We start from the raw sequence: 20405 nt of genomic DNA, 5'->3' as shown, positions 1-20405 counted from the left end.
ACCTGGCTAGACGAGATGGACACGATAGTGGACATCAGCGGGTGCGCTGAGAGGGACGTGGTTAAGTTTGTGTCCCAGTCATTCAAGGGCGAGGCCCTGGCATGGTGGAGAGCTCTGGTGCAGGCTTCAGGTAAGTCTGCCTTATACAAAATGACATGGGGGGAGTTTATTACCCTCATAAAAGAAAACTACTGCCCTCAGCACGAGGTTGAGAAGATTGAGGCGGATTTTGTCTCACTAGTGATGACAAACCTGGATTGTCAAGCATATCTGACAAGTTTTAACACTATGTCACGCCTGGTGCCATATCTTGTGACACCAGAACCTAGAAGGATTGCCCGTTTCATTGGGGGCTTAGAACCGGCGATTAAGGCCAGTGTGAAGGCCTCTAGGCCGACGACCTTCAGGTCAGTTACTGACCTCTCCTTGTCTCTTACACTTGATGCTGTCCGTCTGAGGGCACAAAGGAGCAAGGAGGCTGAAAAGCGAAAACGTGAGGATGATACCTCACGAAAGTCGGGGAAAAAGCACCGTGGAAACGGTGAGAGCAAAAGAGGGTCGGAGGCAAAGAAGGAGGGGCAAGCTGATGGAAGACCTCACTGCAAGGTCTGCAAGAAACCTCACTCCGGGAAGTGTAGGTTTGCGTCTGGTTCACAGTCGCAACAAAAGACTTCATCCTGTGGGCTATGCAAGTCCAAGGATCATAAGACAGTGGAGTGCAAAAAGATAAAGGATGCAACCTGCTATAATTGTAATGAGAAGGGGCATATAAAGAGTAATTGCCCGAAGTATGCCAAGAAGGAGGAAGAGACGAAGAAGTCGAATGCGAGAGTTTTTCGCTTGGATGCAAAGGAAGCGGTTAAGGACGACAATGTGCTTACAGGTACTTTTCTCGTAAATAATATATTTGCAAGAGTACTGTTCGATTCTGGCGCTGATAAATCCTTTGTAGACCAGAAATTTTGCCAACTACTAAATATGCCAATCAAAACCCTTGACGTGAAATACGAAGTAGAGTTAGCAGACGGCACGATAGAAACGGTCTCTACTGTTCTAGAAGGATGTGAAATGTCCATTAGGAACCATTCTTTTCCTTTATCTCTACTTCCTTTCAAACTTGCGGGTTTTGACATCGTGCTAGGCATGGACTGGTTATCCCATAACCAGGCCCAAATCATTTGCGGCAAGAGGCAAATAGTCTTAAAGACTCCGAGTGGTGAATCTCTTATCATTCGAGGGGATACGCACTACGGATTGCCCAAAGACGTATCTATGCTGAAAGCTTCAAGGTGTTTGAACAGAGGCTGTGTAATTTACATGGCTCAGGTGATAATTGAAGAACCAAAGCCGAAGATCGAGGATCTTCCTGTCATTTCTGAATACCCCGAGGTTTTTCCTGAAGAACTACCTGGTTTGCCACCAGATAGACAAGTGGAGTTCAGAATTGACATCATTCCTGGAGCAGCTCCGATAGCAAGAGCACCTTACAGATTAGCGCCAACGGAAATGAAAGAACTGAGGACCCAGTTGGATGAACTGCTGGCAAAGGGTTTTATCAGACCTAGTTTATCTCCCTGGGGAGCTCCTGTCCTATTTGTAAAGAAGAAGGACGGATCGATGCGGTTGTGCATCGACTATAGAGAACTGAATAAAGTTACCATAAAGAATAGATATCCTTTACCAAGGATTGATGATCTATTCGATCAGCTGCAAGGAGCAAGCTACTTCTCAAAGATCGACTTGAGGTCGGGTTATCATCAACTAAGGGTCAGAGATGAAGATGTACACAAGACTGCATTTAGGACTCGCTATGGTCATTACGAGTTCCTAGTGATGCCTTTTGGGCTCACAAATGCACCGGCTGCGTTCATGGACCTCATGAATCGCGTGTGCAAGCCGTATTTAGATAAATTCGTCATAGTCTTCATAGACGATATCCTGATCTATTCTAAAAGCCAAGATGACCACGAGAAGCACCTTCGTTGCATTCTCGAATTACTACAGCGTGAGAAACTCTACGCCAAATTCTCGAAATGTGAATTCTGGCTACGAGAGGTTCAATTTTTAGGACACGTTGTGAGTGAGCGTGGTATCCAAGTGGATCCCGCTAAGGTAGAGGCAGTCATGAACTGGCAAGAGCCAAAGACGCCTACCGAAATCCGTAGCTTCCTGGGGTTAGCAGGATACTACCGGAGATTTATTGAAAATTTTTCGAGGATTGCTGCGCCCTTGACTTCCTTGACCAAGAAGAAAGAAAAGTACATTTGGGGCCCGAAGCAGCAAGAGTCCTTTGAAATACTGAAGCAGAAGCTAAGCAACGCACCTGTGTTGACCTTACCTGAGGGTACAGATGAATTCGTAGTTTACTGCGATGCATCACACACAGGCATGGGGTGTGTGCTTATGCAGAAAGGCAAGGTGATTGCCTATGCTTCAAGGCAATTAAAGGTGCATGAAAAGAATTACACCACCCATGATTTGGAGTTGGGTGCCGTTGTATTTGCACTGAAGTTGTGGAGGCATTACCTTTATGGTATTAAATTTGTGATTTATTCTGATCACAAAAGCCTCCAGCACCTGTTCAACCAGAAAGAGTTGAACATGAGACAGCGCCGTTGGATGGAAACCCTGAATGATTATGACTGTGAAATCAGGTACCATCCCGGCAAGGCGAATGTGGTCGCCGATGCCTTGAGCAGGAAGGAAAGGGTAAAACCCATTCGAATCAATGCCAAGAGCATTGAGGTTAGAAATAATTTGATTGAAAGGATTTTGGCTGCACAGCGAGAGGCTGTGTTGGAAGCTAATTATCCTAATGAAAAGCTGGGAGTAACTGAGGAGCAGTTAACTCTTAGCAAGGATGGAATTCTTAGGCTGAACGGACGTATATGGGTTCCGATTTATGGAGGACTACGAGATGTTGTTCTCCAGGAAGCCCATAGTTCCAAATACTCAGTCCATCCTGGTGCTGATAAAATGTACCAAGACTTAAAGGCAAATTATTGGTGGATAGGCTTGAAAAAGTCTGTTGCCGCCCATGTAGCAAAGTGCTTGACTTGTGCTCAAGTCAAAGCCGAGCACCAAAAGCCGTCTGGCTTGCTACAACAGCCTGAACTTCTCGAGTGGAAGTGGGAATGCGTAACTATGGACTTCATAACCAAGTTACCCAAAACCAGGAAAGGAAACGATACAATATGGGTCATAGTTGATAGGCTGACTAAATCAGCTCATTTTCTACCCATCAAGGAGACGTATAGCTCCGATATGTTAGCCCAACTATATGTTGATAAGATTGTAGCCTTACACGGCATACCTGTGTCTATTATCTCCGACAGGGATACTAGATACACATCTCACTTCTGGAAGAGTTTCCAGCAATCTTTGGGCACGCGTTTGAACTTTAGTACGGCTTACCATCCACAGACGGACGGTCAAAGTGAGCGTACTATCCAAACGCTAGAAGACATGCTTCGTGCATGTGCGATCGATTTAGGTGGTAACTGGGATAAAAATCTACCCCTGATCGAATTCTCCTACAATAATAGCTACCACACCAGCATAAAGGCTGCGCCTTTTGAGGCATTATATGGTAGGAAATGTAGATCGCCTGTTTGTTGGGCGGAAGTATGAGAGGTCCAATTATCGGGACCAGAGATTGTTTTCCAGACGACGGACAAGATTGTCCAGATCCGGGAACGTCTCAAGGCTGCCCGCGATAGGCAGAAGAGCTACGCTGATCCAAAGCGTAAGGATTTTCACTTCGAAGTGGGTGAAAAGGTATTACTTAAGGTATCACCCTGGAAGGGGGTGATGCGCTTCGGCAAGAAGGGCAAACTGAGTCCGAGATACATAGGACCTTTTGAGGTCATTGAACGGGTCGGATCAGTTGCCTATAAGTTGAACTTGCCTGAAGAGCTCAATGGAATTCACAATGTGTTCCACATCTGCAATCTCAAAAAGTGCTTCGCCGACGAATCGTTGGTGATTCCACACACAGATGTGCATATAGATGAGAGCTTAAAGTTCATAGAAAAACCTTTGTCGATTGAAGATCGACAGGTGAAGAAGCTTCGCAGAAAGCACGTACCGATTGTAAAAGTCAAATGGGATGCTCGTAGAGGTCCTGAATATACATGGGAAGTCGAAGCTACAATGAAAGAAAAATACCCCTATTTATTTGAGTAAATCTCGGGTCGAGATTTATTTTAAGGGGGTGAGGATGTAACACCTCGAAATTTTGTGTCCAATGATGTGTTAACACGTGTCATTTGTTTACACGTGGCATCTATAATAAATAAAGGACTAATTTTGACAAACCTTGAAAGTATATAAATTCGAGGGTTATAAATGTCAACAAGGGTAAATATACTGTATAGTATCCCTAAATAATGCTTAAACCTTCAAACGAATAAATTATAGATCGTACAAAAACAAAACGCGAAAGAAAGTGAGAGATTACAAACTACAGGGGTTAACTGTGTCAACATGTTTAATAATACCTCTGAGTGACCCTTTAACGTTCCAAAGACTTTGTAACGGTATTATACACTCACTAAAATAATATATATGAATTTCGCGAAGTTTCGATATGAAACGAGAAAGTTACGATCGAATTCGTAGAAGAAGGGTTAAAAGCGTCAACAGTGAAAGTTAAGGCTTTCCAATATAATTAATAAATAAACCGGGGACTTAATAAGGCGGGTAAATAACACGAGGCCCCTATCGGTAAATAACCGAGGGCCAAACCGCAAAGTTACCCCTTCAAAACCGAAAGGTCAGGTAAATCATTACGAAAGATTTCGTTATTAATTACCGGATTCTGATAATCATGACAAAAGATTTTAAAAATCTGAAAAACAGACTTCTCGCGACCCGCGTGAAGGTTAGGCTTAAGTGTAAGCGGGCCGCGAGCCTCCTAAATAACACGCCTAATATTTAAACTTTAGGCGACCCGCGTTAAAGTGCATGGGAACTCCCATGCGGGTCGCGTAAAGTGCCCAGATGCAGAATTGTTGTAACTACTTGGCCTTTGGACCATTTGAACGATCAAACCTCAATCAATGAGGCATGGGCACCCTACAATTGACCCATATCACTCAGGGGACACCTACCCATCATCATGATCAGTAGTAGCATGTTGTGTAATGATTTTAGGCCTTGTTCTTGGCTATAAATAGCACCATTGTGCTCACAACATTCATCACATTCAAAACTCACTCATCTGATCATTCCAAGAGCTCTAAAGCATTCCCCTGTGTTCTTAAGTCTTCTCTTAAGCTTCTGTAAGTAATTCAACCTTTGTGGTTCCACATTTGCTTAGTATTTAGCTAAAAACCAAACCGTCGTAACTACGGTTTGACTTTACAATAAATCAGTAATGGTTCAGTCTTATGACGAATCAAAAGTGGTTATGAGTTGGTATTTACGTGGGTAATAAACCTCTAAAATGGTTCCCCCTGATCACCACTCTAACTATGTCAAATGTCGAGTCAAACGTGCGGTTAAAAAGTCAACAGAAAGCTATTTTAGCGACTTATGCATAATCTGTAATGTATATGTTATGGAACCTGTTTTGACAATCATAAAACATGATAATAAGTATATAAACCTGTTTGCGCTCGTTTGAATCGATCATTTACTATATTGAACCGGTTCGGAGCCGAAAGTCGCATAAGTTTGACTTTTGCTTTGACTTCAGTTCTGACCCGTTTTAGTGAGGTATAAATATACCTTAGGACTCTCTTAGGACCAGGTCACATGTTGGTATACGCCTCTGTGGTCGGTTCATGAGTTATCCGAGTCTTTTACGTATTTCCGTCATTCGCCTAAAAGTTGACCGTAACGGCCTTTTAAAATTAAAACGAGTATTTCGGACACGTGAACGGACCAAAACCTTGCTTGTTAAATTATAAGCATGTCCTTAAAGTTTCACGTCAATCCGAGGCCTAGAATGAGAGTTATGCTAAAAGGCGCACTTTAAAGAAAGTTTTGTAATTAACGGCGCAATTAGCATAACGCCCATCTAACCCAAGTTTTCGTCACCAAAACTTTTACCCACTGTGGTAAAATAATATTTTGGGAATTTTAAAGATTTTTAAAAATTTTTACCTTGCTCATAACCTGCGGTTATGGCTACGGTTCGGTAAATACCGAATATGCCCTTTTTGGCCAAAACGGGAGTTCTACAAGGTCTTTTGACCCGATTACAGTTGCTACTGGTTTTAAATAATAAATAAAGTATTTTAAGCTTTATAAGCTGTTCGGGAAACTCAGATTTCCTGTAGAACTCGAAAAGCCCTTTTAAAGTCTTTAAAATGACCGAAAAGCCCCTACGGGGCATAATATTAACTTAAACTCGTTACGGGCATTACGGAAGGTATCCTACTGATACCAAAATACTTTTAAGGCATATTGACTTAGGAAATAAGCGTAGGACACTTATGGTTAACCGTATCGCCTATTTGCGCACACGGTACGGCTCATGAAACTAGTTTTCGTGCAATAGCCGATGTGGGTCAAATTATATTATTTGAACCCCAAAATCCAGAGTATGAACTATAAACCCATATAAAACAAGTCACTGAACTTGTTGGGTCCAAATCATACTCCATTCTCGGTTTTCGCCTTTTCGTGCGAATTAACCATATCTATATATCGGAATCAACCGGTTTAAGCTACGGCTAATACAAGGACCGTTAGGATTCTAAGAGGTTAATTAAAACCTTCGTTCCAGATTAGGAGCCCCAGTAAAAGCTATCGGTGACTTGATCTAAATTAAGGATTTATACTTGCAAAGGTAAATACTTTAACTTATTTCCCCTATATGGGCTTGGGTTACGGTATATTAATACCGCTTGATTGAGCATTATATAATTCCATCGCTTAGGTGGTTAATTGATTAAATATGATTGGCTCATTTAAACAGTTTTGTTGCTTATAAGCCTTTGGGGGGTTTAATGACCGTTGTCCCGGATATCCTTGGCATCATTTTACGAAATGGCCACGACCATCGACATCCCGGTGTAGGCGTACACCCGGTATAAAGTGTCGACATTAAAATTAAAAGACGTAGCCGTTGGTTTTTGTACTACGGTTTTACGCAAACGTGGTGTGTCTATAAATCTTTAACCCGGCACGACCCGGGCTACTGAACGCATAAAAGAACATGTAAAACGTTCACAAGATCATTATGAATTTTCCCAAGTTATAAAAGAGTTTGTGCCTTGTGCATTCAAATCAATTTTAATAAACATTTTTAAATGTGTCAGTTGAATGTATTTACCAGTGTAAACTGACGTATTTTCCCCAAAAAGATTAAGTGCAGGTACCTAAACGTAATTGGCTGGTATTAGCTCCCTAGCGTCGGGATAAGTCTCGCAAGCTTGATTGCAGTATCTGATGGAACAATACTTTATATCTATTTACGATCCACTGTGGATATATCCAACCCCTGTAATACATTTTGATATTACGATCAGAGGTTGAAATTTATATATTTATCTTATGCTTCCGCTGTGCATTATATAATTGTGTGGTTTGACTATATTGTTGCCAACATCGTCACGGTAATCCCCCACCGGGCCCACCGGTGAGACACGTGGAAATCGGGGTGTGACACGAATCCTAATTTTGAAGCATCACAATATACTTCAAAATCTTCAGTTCCTTCGGGTAAAGCTAAAATTGGAGCATTCGTCAATCTGTGCTTTAAAATCTTAAAAGCTTCTTCTTGTCTAGGTCCCCATTCAAACTTAACGGCTTTACAGGTCAACTTAGTCAAAGGTACAACTATCTTAGAGAAATCTTTAATAAATCTTCTGTAGTATCCAGCTAAGCCTAGAAAACTTCTAATTTCCATAGCTGTTTGCGGGACCTTCCATTTGGTGATTGCTTCTATTTTAGCAGGATCTACGTGAATTCCTTCGTGATTCACCATGTGCCCTAAAAATTGTACTTCTTGCAACCAAAATTCACACTTCGAGAATTTGGCGTAAAGCTTTTCTTTTCTTAACAAAGTTAAGAGTGCATGTAAGTGCTTACAATGTTCTTCCTGACTTTTGGAATAAATAAGTATATCGACAATGAAGACAATTACGAATTTATCCAAGTATGGTTTACAGATTCTATTCATCATGTCCATAAATGCTGTTGGGGCATTTGTTAGTCCAAAGGGCATGACTGTAAACTCATAATGACCATACCTAGTTCTGAAAGTAGTTTTAGGTATGTCTTCTTCTTGTACTTTCAATTGATGATATCCGGATCTTAGGTCTATCTTAGAAAAATACCTAGCTCCCTGTAGTTGATCAAAAAGATCATCAATCCTAGGTAATGGGTATCGATTCTTAATTGTAACTTTATTTAGTTCTCGATAATCGATACACATCCTCATTGATCCATCTTTCTTTTTCACAAACAACACTGGTGCTCCCCAAGGGGATGAACTAGGTTGTATAAATCCTTTGCTTAATAATTCATCTAATTGCTTTTTCAATTCCAGCATTTCAGTGGGTGCTAATCGATAAGGTGCCTTAGCTATTGGTGTAGTACCCGGAATTAGATGAATTCTAAATTCTACTTCTCTCTCAGGTGGTAACCCAGGTAATTCTTCTGGAAAGACGTCTGGGTATTCTGAGACTATAGGGATGTCCTGGAGTTCCTTACTTTTAGTGTTAATGATTACGGAAATCATATACACCATTTCTTGTTTTCTCGAATAACTAGCCAATTTCATTACTGAAATGAATTTCAGTGGCTTTCGAGGTCTATCTCCTGTAATTAAAATTACCTCTCCTGTAGGGGTACGAATTTCTACGGAATTCTTATCACATAGGATTCGAGCATAGTTGGCTACTAACCAATCCATTCCTAATACCACATCGAATCCGGCTAATTTCATAGGTAACAGGTTTGCAGAGAACTTATGACCGAAAAGTTCTATCTTTCCTTCTTGCAAAACTTTATCTATGTAATAGAATTCTCATCCGCCGTTTCGACTGTAAAAATCTGCCTAAGGGTGGTTAAGGCTAAGTTAAGAGCTTGGCAAAATGAAGTATTGATAAAACTTTGGTTTGCACCAGAGTCAAATAATACTTTTGCATAAACGTCGTGAACCAAAAACGTACCAGCTATGACATCAGGAATTAGTTCGGCTTGCTGAGTAGTCAATTGAAATGCTCGGGCATTCTTCTTTGTTGTTCCATCAGCTAGTTTGCCTTTATTTCCTGCGGTTTTAATCAATTTAGGACATTCTGTTTTGTAATGTCCTGTTTCTCCACAGTTATAGCAGACTATGGTTTTCTTTTTGCAATTTTCTTCACGATGTCCTGTCATTTTGCAGAAGTTGCAGGTTATATTGCATCTTCCAAAATGATTCTTTCTGCAATTTATGCAAAAAGGCGGATTTGCAGATTGTCTCATTCCTCTCTTCTTGAACCTATTATTATTATTACCCATACGAAATCCTTGGGTAATCTTTTGAGCCAATTCCTTCTTTCGATCTTCTTCTCTTGTGCGCACCAGTTCATTAGTTAGGGTATTAGCTAACTCTACAGCATCGTCAATAGTACGAGGTCTCGCAGCTTTAACGATGTTACGGATTTCACTAATTAGTCCCCAAATGTAGCGAGAAATGAGTACCGGTTCTGGCGAAGCCAGTGTTGGTACCACTCTAGCATATTCAAAGAATGTCGAAGTATAACTGCGACACTCTACGCCTACCATACGATGATTTAGGAACTTATTCGCCATTTGTTCCTTTTCATACTCGGGACAAAATTTTCTTTCTACAAGATTCTTAAATTCTTCCCAGTTCAGCGCATAGGCCATCCTTCTCCCTTTTGCTTGTAATACTATGTTCCACCACTCTAGCGCCCATTCTTTAAATAAATTTGAAGCATACATGACCTGATCATCTTCGGCACACTTACTTATTGCAATTACTGCTTCGGTTTTCTCTAACCAACGCAGTGTTGCAGTTGCCCCTTCATTACCTGCAAATTCAGCGGGTTTGCAAGCAAGAAATTTTTTGTAAGTGCAACCAGGCGTTGCAACTTTCATTTTCTTAGGAAGTGGAGCCTGTCGTGGATTGTTATCATGATTATCATGATTGCCGCCTCCGTTTACACTATGACTAAAATTGTCTTCCTGAGTACGTTTACTAGGAATGATTTGTTGCGGTTCAACAGGTTTTTAAGCAGCAGCCATGATTGCTGGAATAGCATTAGCTATCCCTTAAGTGATGATATTTTCAATATCTTGTCAAGTCATATATTGGTTTTCCTGATTTTGCTCAGATTGATTCCCTTCATTAACTGGTTCATTACTAGCGTTTTCCATCTGATAATTATTATAGATATATAACTATTAGCATCAAATGATTGCAGATAAGACAATGGCAAGTAATCACATAAATCTTTTTCACAACATACATATATATATATATATATATATCCAAAATTGTCGATGTTCTCGACTTCTATTTTGTTTTATAGATTATATAGGCATCCATACACACTGTTTATCTTACAATGTTTTATTTCCCATTTTATAGAGTTATATTTTACTATTAATGCTATTATACAACAAACTTTCCAACCCTACTATCATTCTTTGTCAACTGGCAGTTTAGTAGCGACGCTCTCTTTCGTCGTACTTCTAGGAGATTTGTTCTCTCATCTCCCGAATCCTATTCCCCGTACCTATCAGTTCTTCATCGAACTGGCGAAGTTCGGCTAGGTTTTCGTTGCTCATTGGAGGATTAGGGATAGGTTCTGGATCAAACTGTGGAAGGAAGGAATTAGGACTATGGATTATATTCTGAAACTGTCTTAGTCCACCACTCGTCCATTTCGCCTAAAGGTCGAGTGTGGATTAGAGGGTCCGGAATAGCTAGTTCCAGATTTAAGGGAAATTGGATTTCGGCCGGGTAAGGGTATAGATTGTTGTGGATAGGACTAATGACATCACAATTTGCCAGTAGACGGTCTATTTCGTCTTGAAATGTGATTTCTTCGGTCTGTTTCGAGCTCTCTCCAATTTCTATTCCTTTTTGCCTAATGTCTTTCCTTATTTCTATCTCTGCTGATTTAGAACTCTCTCCGGTTTCGATTCCTTTTCCTTTGTCTATAGGGTTTTCTATTTTAGGGAGTTTCCTAGTGGCTGGCTTCCTCCTGCGCACTTTCCTCCAACATACATATCTTCGTCTTTTCTTAGCTTTTGCTTTCTCAGGAGGTGGAGCTTGAAATTCCACAGGTTCCTCTATGTCAGCAATATAACCAGTAAAGTCGTTGGAGACTTCGATTGGTACTGGATATAAATTGAGATTCTGAAATGCTTCCGATATCTCATTCATGCTGTGTAGCATATATGCAAAATGCAAAGTTAAAACTTTGGAACAAAGTTTTACAAACAAGTATTGAAGTTTTATTGTATACTAATTTGTACAAAGGACAACAGGAAAGAAAACACACTAGGATTTATTTATTTAATAGGTAGTGATTTTCTACTAGACCAGGCTTATTGGTTATTTAGAGGTTTGCATTCTCAGCTACGGTAGCTAGCATATAGAGATTTGCCCATTTCTCATTTAATTTATCTTCCCAAGGGGAACTATTGCCTAATTCTTGGATTTCCGGATTAAACCTCACTTTCTTGACTTGGGTTTTCTGGCTTTCCCTAATAATCGAATTTCTTTTCTCTGGGGTAAGAGGATTTTCATATTGTGCTTTACGGACAAAAATCCCTTCTTCCAGGTTTGGTGGGTGTGTTGAGGAAGAGGTTCCTTTTTCTGTGGATGCAGTATCTAGTTTGTGGTAGATAGCAGAAAGCTTTTGTTTACCCATACTGTAACAATTAATCAGTTAATAAAACATATATTCACAGAATGGCAATTAGAATTCCTAAGTATTTTAATAGGCTAAAATCAATAGTAAGCTTAAATCAGTGGCTCTGATACCACCTTTTTCCTGTCACGGCCCTCGGCCCCGGTTTGACCCGGCCCAGAGCCGCGAGGCAGGAAATCATGTGGTATTAACTTTAGTCGACATCGGAAGTCTTTTTAAAACAGGATCTTTTAAAATTAAAACTGCACGTTTACATAAATTAGGGATAAAACCTTGTAATTTACTGGGAAATCTTTATTTTTCAAAACATGTTTCTTTATTTATATACATCGAGCCACTTCTCTAAGCTTGTAGTGCTTCACGACACTTAGGTTTGGTGGGTGTGTTGAAGAAGAGGTTCCTTTTTCTGTGGATGCAGTATCTAGTTTGTGGTAGATAGCAGAAAGCTTTTGTTTACCCATACTGTAACAATTAATCAGTTAATAAAACATATATTCACAGAATGGCAATTAGAATTCCTAAGTATTTTAATAGGCTAAAATCAATAGTAAGCTTAAATCAGTGGCTCTGATACCACCTTTTTCCTGTCACGGCCCTCGGCCCCGGTTTGACCCGGCCCAGAGCCGCGAGGCAAGAAATCATGTGGTATTAACTTTAGTCGACAGCGGAAGTCTTTTTAAAACAGGATCTTTTAAAATTAAAACTGCACGTTTACATAAATTAGGGATAAAACCTTGTAATTTACTGGGAAATCTTTATTTTTCAAAACATGTTTCTTTATTTATATACATCGAGCCACTTCTCTAAGCTTGTAGTGCTTCACGACACTTTTTCTTTGCTCACAACAGATCACCTGAAACATGTTTGAAAAAAGTTTTGTCAGCAGGGAAATACTGAGTGAATCATCCAGTTTACTAAAACGACTCATTTGTTATAATTTACAGTATTAAGAGAGATTATAATGTTTCTGATATCAAACCAACTACCCACAGTATTTGTCACTCGACTCATTTCGGTGACTGTGGTCATATCACCCATTGGTTGCCCCAATGGTGACGAATATCACTAATTAAGTTCGCCCACCTAAAGTGATAACAACAGTAGGAATGTGCACAATACCCCACATACTGGCTGTAATTTGGTGATTACATAAACTTAATCACTGTAATTATAACTTTGAAAATAATTTGGAGTATTGTAAAACAGTTGATAAAAAGAGAATGACTCATATTGCAGACTTAACGAGCAGAGTATAAGCCTACTGATTAGCCTTTGATTAACCTAATTTAAATAACAATGCACACACAAACGGGTTAGTAACTTATACATCAGTTACGACAATTCACGAGATTAAATCCTCACAACGATTTGCAAGTGCAATACTTAACAATTCAGCAGATTCACAACGAATGACAGAGTATAGCCCGAGTTTGGAGAACACTCAAACATTCAAGTCGAAATCACGATGAATAACAAAGTATAAGCTCAATTTGAGCAGCACTCAAACAATCGTTGGATAGTTATAATCGATCGGATGTTGAATCGTAATAGCGATCGAGTTATTACCCTGATTACGGCAACGTTTCGAGATTTAATGTGTGTTGCGAATTGTTTCTGTTATAACTCAAACTACGTAAAGCGAATTTACGTCGTTCCAAAGACAGAATTCAAGTCCCAAGGTCGGCAATTTTTACCAATTTTTGGACCTCGCTTACGGACCGTAAGCCTTTATCCCTTACGGACCGTAAGCCTTTATCCCTTACGGTCTGTAAGGGAAGCAGTCTATTATAGGGTAGCTGGGTTCGGGACTAGGCTTGCTGACTTGACAGAAATTTCGAATGAAATTTTAACAACGAGTTTTGTTGATAATCGTTAGCTAGGGTTTACCCCCCCCCCCCCCGAGTTTTAGGGGCCCTGATCCTGATTATGTTTGTTCTGGAAATTTTAGGGTTTACGCAGAATTACTTGGGTGTTTCAATTAGGGTTTCCTTATTGGATAATCATCACACTAAGTATTAATTTTAGTGAGAGTTGTTACAATATGATAGGCCTATTTATAGTGTCAGGGTGAGTGAAGGCAGTGTGCAGCAGGTCAGATAGCAGCTCGGTCGAATGGCCATCCGATCGGTTGGTCATCCGATCGGATGGCTATCCGATCGGATGGTCATCCGATCGGATTGCCATTCGGTCAATCCTATCCTTACCGCGTTCCCGTCTTTGATTCATTTTGCGAGTTAGGTTAAGCGTTGCGTTGAGTATTATTGGGTATTAGTATAAGTAGATCATAACATTAACACAAAAGTTCCCATAGTTTTCATAGTTTCCGCCAGTGACAAGACTCCAGTCTCTCGTTCAACCAAGTCTCAAGTTTCATGAGCCTCAAGAGTCAAGCACCAAAGTATCAAGAGTCAAGAATCTGGCTTCCAAGTATCAAGAATCATAGAATCAAGTCTCATAGAGTCATAGTATCATAGAATCATAGTATCATAGAATCATAGTATCATAGAATCATAGTTTCCATAGAATTATAGTATCATAGAATCTTAGTTTCCATAGAATCATAGTATAATAGTCTCACAAAGTTTTAAGTATCAAAAGTGTCAAGTTGCATATAGTACAGGGGCTAAAAGTGACAATAGGTAAAAGTCTAGGGACGCAGGAGTTACACTCCTGGATGGATTTATCGAAACTCCATGGTTCATTGTTGTCCATTACGGTTGTCGTTCACTACTGTTATATAACCACCGACAAGTTTTGTGAAGAAGATGAGGAGTCCGGTTGTTCGAGGTCTGATTTCTTCATTTCTCAATTTCGTTTTGTGTTGAAATTCTTAGGGTTTTTAAGTGTAAGGATTGGTCTGCATGTTTTTGTTGATTCAAATCGTTTTGCTTGAGTTTGATGCTTGTTTGTTTGTAGTTATGTGGTAATAGGATGTGTTTTTAGAGGATTTTTTTAAATTGAGTATTGGAATGGTATTTATCAACATATATGAATAAAAAAGAGTTAGAAAAGATGTCTCTAGAGCCAATTTGAATTAGTGAGGGTTGTGGTGGTTATGATGGGTAGGTGGTGTCTAATGGTGGAGGTTGAAAGAGACGGTATGCGTGTGTGTTATAGAGAGAGATATTTATTAAGTTTTTTTAATATATTAATTTTTATGTTTATTAAATTGATTGAATAATGTAAAATGACTAAAATGACCTTGTGTGGGGTCCATTTGGTCAGATTTAACCATAAAAGCTAACTGAGTTAGGGTTAAAGAACATAGCGTGCAAGGGTTTGTGAACATCGAGTATGTTTTTAGTACCTTTTGAAGACAAATGACACACTTTGCAATCAGGTATCAACACGAAGGACAATTTTTTTTAATTTACTCTAAATAATAATATAAATCGTGAAAAGTAACAGAAATGCCCAATTGTTCGAGTTGAGTCCAGTATCGTACCTCATTACCCCGAAAACCAAAGTTAACCGAACCGAACCATTTATATTTTCATATATTTATAGGTTTTATACCTCTATTTGGGGTTGAGTTTGAAAATCACTTATTGATTTTTTTAAAAAGCAATAAGTGAAAAAAATGTTTGGCATTGATAAAAGTACATTATATTTTAGTTTTTTAAATGACTTTTGGCTTTTCTGAACATAAAATTACAAATCTAACCTTTAAAATGTGGTTTAAATACATGAAATGAAAGTATATAATGTTTGGGATTGCTTATTTAACTCTAAAAGTGTTTTTTTTTTGTTAAAAAACGCTTATTGACTTATTACTTTTTTAAAATGAGCTTTCATAAGAAATTGTTTGGATTAGCTTTTAGGCTATAGGGTGTCGTCATGACCCTCATGACTACCATGTCAGTGCCTTGTAACTCACCTCTAATCTATCATCCGAAACCACTACTCTAAGGGTGTGGTCATGACCCAAACCACTAGCCCCTTATTTAATTTAATTTATCTTTGTCTAAAGAAAAAAAGGAAATGATTTGTTGAAAAATGGAAAGAATGACCATGGTTGCCATGGTTTAATCTATGCAAACCATGGTGGATCAAACAAGAGGGTTGGTGTAGCCTTTCATTCATGTTCATAGGTGACAAATCATGTCCCAAGACCCCCACACCCTTTAGCCTTATGGTGAGAAATAGTAAAATGACCATAAAGGATATGGTAAGTTTCCATTTTTCATGTATTTATAAGGAAAAAAATTAACTCAAGTTCGGTTTGGTTATTAACCGCAATTAATTGAACCGCATTGGGAATTCCAACAATCTAACCGAATAAACTGAACCAGTTAACCGAAAATCAATTGGTTGATAAAATAGATTAACCGATGACTTCTGTTTCAATTTTGGTTGAGGCTAATAACCGAACCGTAGATACTCTTGACAATGGTTGTGTTTCCCACCGCATCGAGCACCCTTTTGATTTAGGTGTACGGGGTGGTTGCGGCAAACCCTACGGGGAGGGGTTTTGCCGCACGGGGGAACCACCACCATCACTAAGCTTGACGCGCAGGGAGGAGAATTGCGGTGAACATATGTCGCTTGTGGGGACCTGAGGGAGAGGGGTAAGTAGTGGGGCCCGGTATCTTCTCAACCAATCTTTCATTTTAAAAAAAAAAATGGTTCGGGGAAACCACCCTTTGTGTTTTTGGGCAAGAGAGGAGAATGAGAGGGGAAATGACATTGCATATTATGATTGGATGGATGAAATTTCCCCCCTAACTCGTGAGATATGCACCCCTTACACCCTTAAATACATCCACGTGGAATAACCAAAATGTACCAACAACGAAATTTGAGAAGAACGAAAGAAATAAGAAAAATGGGGCTCGTGTTGATTCATTATTGACCAATGTAAAATCAAGAAATCATAGCACATAAACCCATAGTGATTTGGAGCATCAAGATGGATCCAACGGAGTAAGATGCTGACACGTATACAACTTCCACACACATCCGTCGACATTGTTTAGCATGTATTCTTACGAGGAAACATGGTTGGATTATTAAAATCAAAGAATGTCTACGCATGAGATCAATATCTCTTTTATTTTTAATTCATATTAAACAAGTATAAATAATATGGGATGGTTGGATGTAGACTAGATTTGAAGTTGTTTTGGGAACTTGAAGCCTAGGACTTTCTCTCCAAATTTTATTTTATTTTATTTTATTGTTGTCTACAAAAGCTACACTCTCATTGGCTTCTTCAAACCCGGCCACTGTGCCTTTGCTCTTCAACCATCCTCCACCGTCACCGCTGCTTCCTGCCGCCCTACTCGTTACATAACAACCACCATCATGAAGGTGAGTTATGGTTGTTTTTGTAGGTGGTCATTTGCATTTACATGGTTTGCATGTTTTGCATATATGTTACTAATATTCTGAAATATTAATGCAGCTTCTTAGTTGGATGCAAAATAAATTAATTGGTGGACAAGGGCATAAGAACAAAAATGTTGCTTCTTCTGCTAGTAAGTAGCCTTTGTTATTCTGTTAACTTTATGCTAAATGAGTATGTTATTTCATGTCTTTTAGGAAATTTTAGTCATTTGCATGCATAAACCATACTTTTAAGTTTATGGTTATCAATGTATGAAACTACTATTAGACAAAGTATTACAGTATAGGGACTAGATGTGTAAAATGGTGTTCTATATAAACATCCACCTCAGGTAACCCTAATATCAACTTCTAATAACTATGACTTTGGTTAAAGAGCAGTGCTTTAATTTTTTTTTTTTTTTATACCGTCTTCGACATTAATGATGTATGAATCATGGGTCCAAGATCTAATATACAGTCACCTAAATTTGGAAGACAAAGTTACTGATTAAGTTGGTTTTTTCAAGAATATAGAAATTGTGATATTTCAAATTGAATGGTCTAGAAAACCCGGCCATAAAGATTTAGAAAAATGTAAATTTGCATTATTTTACTTCAAGTTGAAATCAGAATCATGTTTACTTATGTTGCATGGAATATGATCATGCTTCTTATTGGTTTATTTGAAGTATTATTATTTAAAAAAAAGATCCAACTTTCTGTTATTTTATGTCTATTTGACACAACAACCTGATGCTTCTAGTAAACAATACAAGAATTTGTGTGCATATATATATATATATATATACAAGTACCATGTTGCTTTTAAGTTAATATTTATCAGCAAATGGTAATATGGTATTGTTTGTTAAACTTGGATTTAAGGGTTGTTCTTGAATTTATGATCGTAACGTCTCAACGTTAATGATGCATCGGTCATCTAAAATCCAAATCAAAAGTTCTTGGTTTGATTTTCTTAAGAATATAGAAATTTAAATCTTTCAAACAGAATAAACAAGTAATAATCTTGTATATACCCATAAAAGATTCAGAAAAATAAAAAAAAAATGGAATCTTGCATGATTTTCATTCAACTTGAATCATAATTAATCATGTTTATATATCCATTTCATAGATCACATCAAGCAAGAACCTCAAAAAGAAGAGTTTAGCGATTGGCCACACGGGTTGCTGACAATAGGGACGTTTGGCAACAACGATTTACCAATCGAAAATGAAGAAATTCAAGAAACTCAAGTAACAGAAACATCCTCTCCGGATCTTTCTGAATTCACGCCTGAAGAAATTGGAAAACTGCAGAAAGAGTTGACAAATCTCTTGTCAAAAAAACAGGAGATCCCTGCTGATCTCCCATTGGATAGATTCCTTAACTGCCCATCAAGCTTAGAGGTTGACCGTAGACTTTCGGTCAAAGTCAACACCGAAGGCGATGATAAAGAAGAAGATATCGACCGAACTATTAGAGTCATCCTTGGTAGATGCAAGGATATATGCATGGATAACAATAAGAAAGTAATCGGGAAGAAATCGCTTTCTTTTCTTTTCAAGAAAATTTTCGTATGCAGCAAAGGGTTCCCAACGATTCCTAGTTTTCGTGATCCACTTCCGGAATCAAGAATGGAAAAGGTGATCATTAAAATCTTGTTTTCTTTTTGGTTTAGTTTGGTTTCTTGATTTCTGATTATGATTGTGATAAATGCAGCTTTTAAGGGCTATGCTTAAGAACAAGATCAACCCTCAGAATTCTCAAGCATCATCGTCAAGAAAGTTAATCGAGGGCCGAAGATCACCACACAAGAAAGGGAAAATTATAGAGGATGAAAATGAGAAAGACGGGTCAAAATGGGTCAAAACTGATTCGGAATGTGAGTCTCTTTAAGTTTAGAAAGTATAACTTTCTTTTGGACTTGCACAAGTCAATTTGGACTTTATGTTTACAAGATTAAATCTCATAAGTTAAAAGAGTCAACAAAAAAACACCCTAAACTTACTAAAAACTTAATGTAACTTTTACATAACTAAGTCTTTAACTTTAAATTAATGAATTTTTCTTTGTTATAAGTTTAGAGACTAAACCATGAAAACAAAGTCCATAGGCGGCGTATGTGTGAATTCAACAAAAAGTCCATATGTAAGTTTGACGCTTGTTGCTTCCGAATAAAGGGTATTGATAATTTTAATATAAATATGTAGATATTGTTCTAGAGATATGAAATCAAGCATGTAAATTGTGAAGATCTCTCGGCGACCATGATGACAAAAGTTGTTTCGTTTTCTTGCTGATGTTTGAGGGTTTTAAGGTAAAAACATGCCTTGTTTTTTTCTCAACTTCATTGACAAGAAGGATGGATGACCAAAAGTTGAGATCACTAAAGCAAAGGCTAGCTTCTTTGTCTGTTTGTTTTTTCATGTTTGCATCCATCTTCTTGGATCCAAATGCATGTTATGTTGTATTGTATATGAGAAAAAACTCACCCATTCATGTTTGTTTTGTTTTATGAAATTTACATCCCTTTTCCCAACCATACTATGTAATTGTTAATTAGAAGAAATCAATAAAGGGACTAAACTTTAAACTATAATTTTTTTTAGATGGGTTTGTTTGTATATATACCTCGGTGCTGTTTGTTTTTTCTGCTGGAAAACCTCTTCTGCTGCAGGCCACATCTGCAGGCATCTGCAGGAGAAGAGGTGGACAAAATGTCTTCAGTCTGCAAGGAGAAGAGGGTTTGTTTTTTTTTTATATAAAACCTCTTCACACACAAACACACACAAACACACACAGATCTCTCTCTCCTCTCTTCATAACCATAGGTCTTCAAAAAAAAAACCACCACCATCTTCATCTCTTCTGATCCCCCTGTACACCCTCCTTCTCCGGCGACATGACCGGCGGAGCCAGCAACGACTCCGACAACCCCCCACACCGGTTCCAGATGCTCCGAGACAGAGAGATAGAGGAGAGAGAAAGTTTCTAAAAGAGAAAGACGTCGCCGCCGTTTTTCCGTTGATGTTCTTTCTCCGGCCGTTTTTCCGATGATGCGAAGGTGATGTTCTCTCTCTCTCATCTGTCATCAGATATGCTCTCTCTCTCTCTCTCTCATCTTCTCAGAGGTGGATTAGGGTTTGCAGAGGTGGAGGTGGTGGTCGATTTGGGGGTTTTGTTGCAGAGGTCGATTAGGGTTTGCAGAGGTGGAGGTGGTGGTCGATTAG

The 20405-nt window shown here is 38.8% G+C and overlaps 1 protein-coding gene across 1 annotated transcript in view; it reads left to right on the top strand.

Moving 5' to 3' along the window:
* Positions 1-19566, top strand: part of LOC110934264 — a 58282-nt gene extending 38716 nt beyond the window's left edge. Inside the window, exons 2-6 of the mRNA XM_022177438.2 lie at positions 17036-17153; positions 17248-17320; positions 18307-18818; positions 18895-19057; positions 19386-19566. Of these exons, the coding sequence (XP_022033130.2) occupies positions 17036-17153; positions 17248-17320; positions 18307-18818; positions 18895-19057; positions 19386-19405 (886 nt within the window). The 3' untranslated portion in view covers positions 19406-19566. The remainder of the gene's footprint in view (positions 1-17035; positions 17154-17247; positions 17321-18306; positions 18819-18894; positions 19058-19385) is intronic.
* Positions 19567-20405: the final 839 nt, after the last annotated feature.

The sequence above is a fragment of the Helianthus annuus genome, chromosome 4, assembly GCF_002127325.2.
Source record: "Helianthus annuus cultivar XRQ/B chromosome 4, HanXRQr2.0-SUNRISE, whole genome shotgun sequence".
Lineage (NCBI taxonomy): Eukaryota > Viridiplantae > Streptophyta > Magnoliopsida > Asterales > Asteraceae > Helianthus > Helianthus annuus.
Note: the sequence above shows the minus strand (reverse complement) of the source record. Positions and strands in the feature narration are given on the sequence as shown.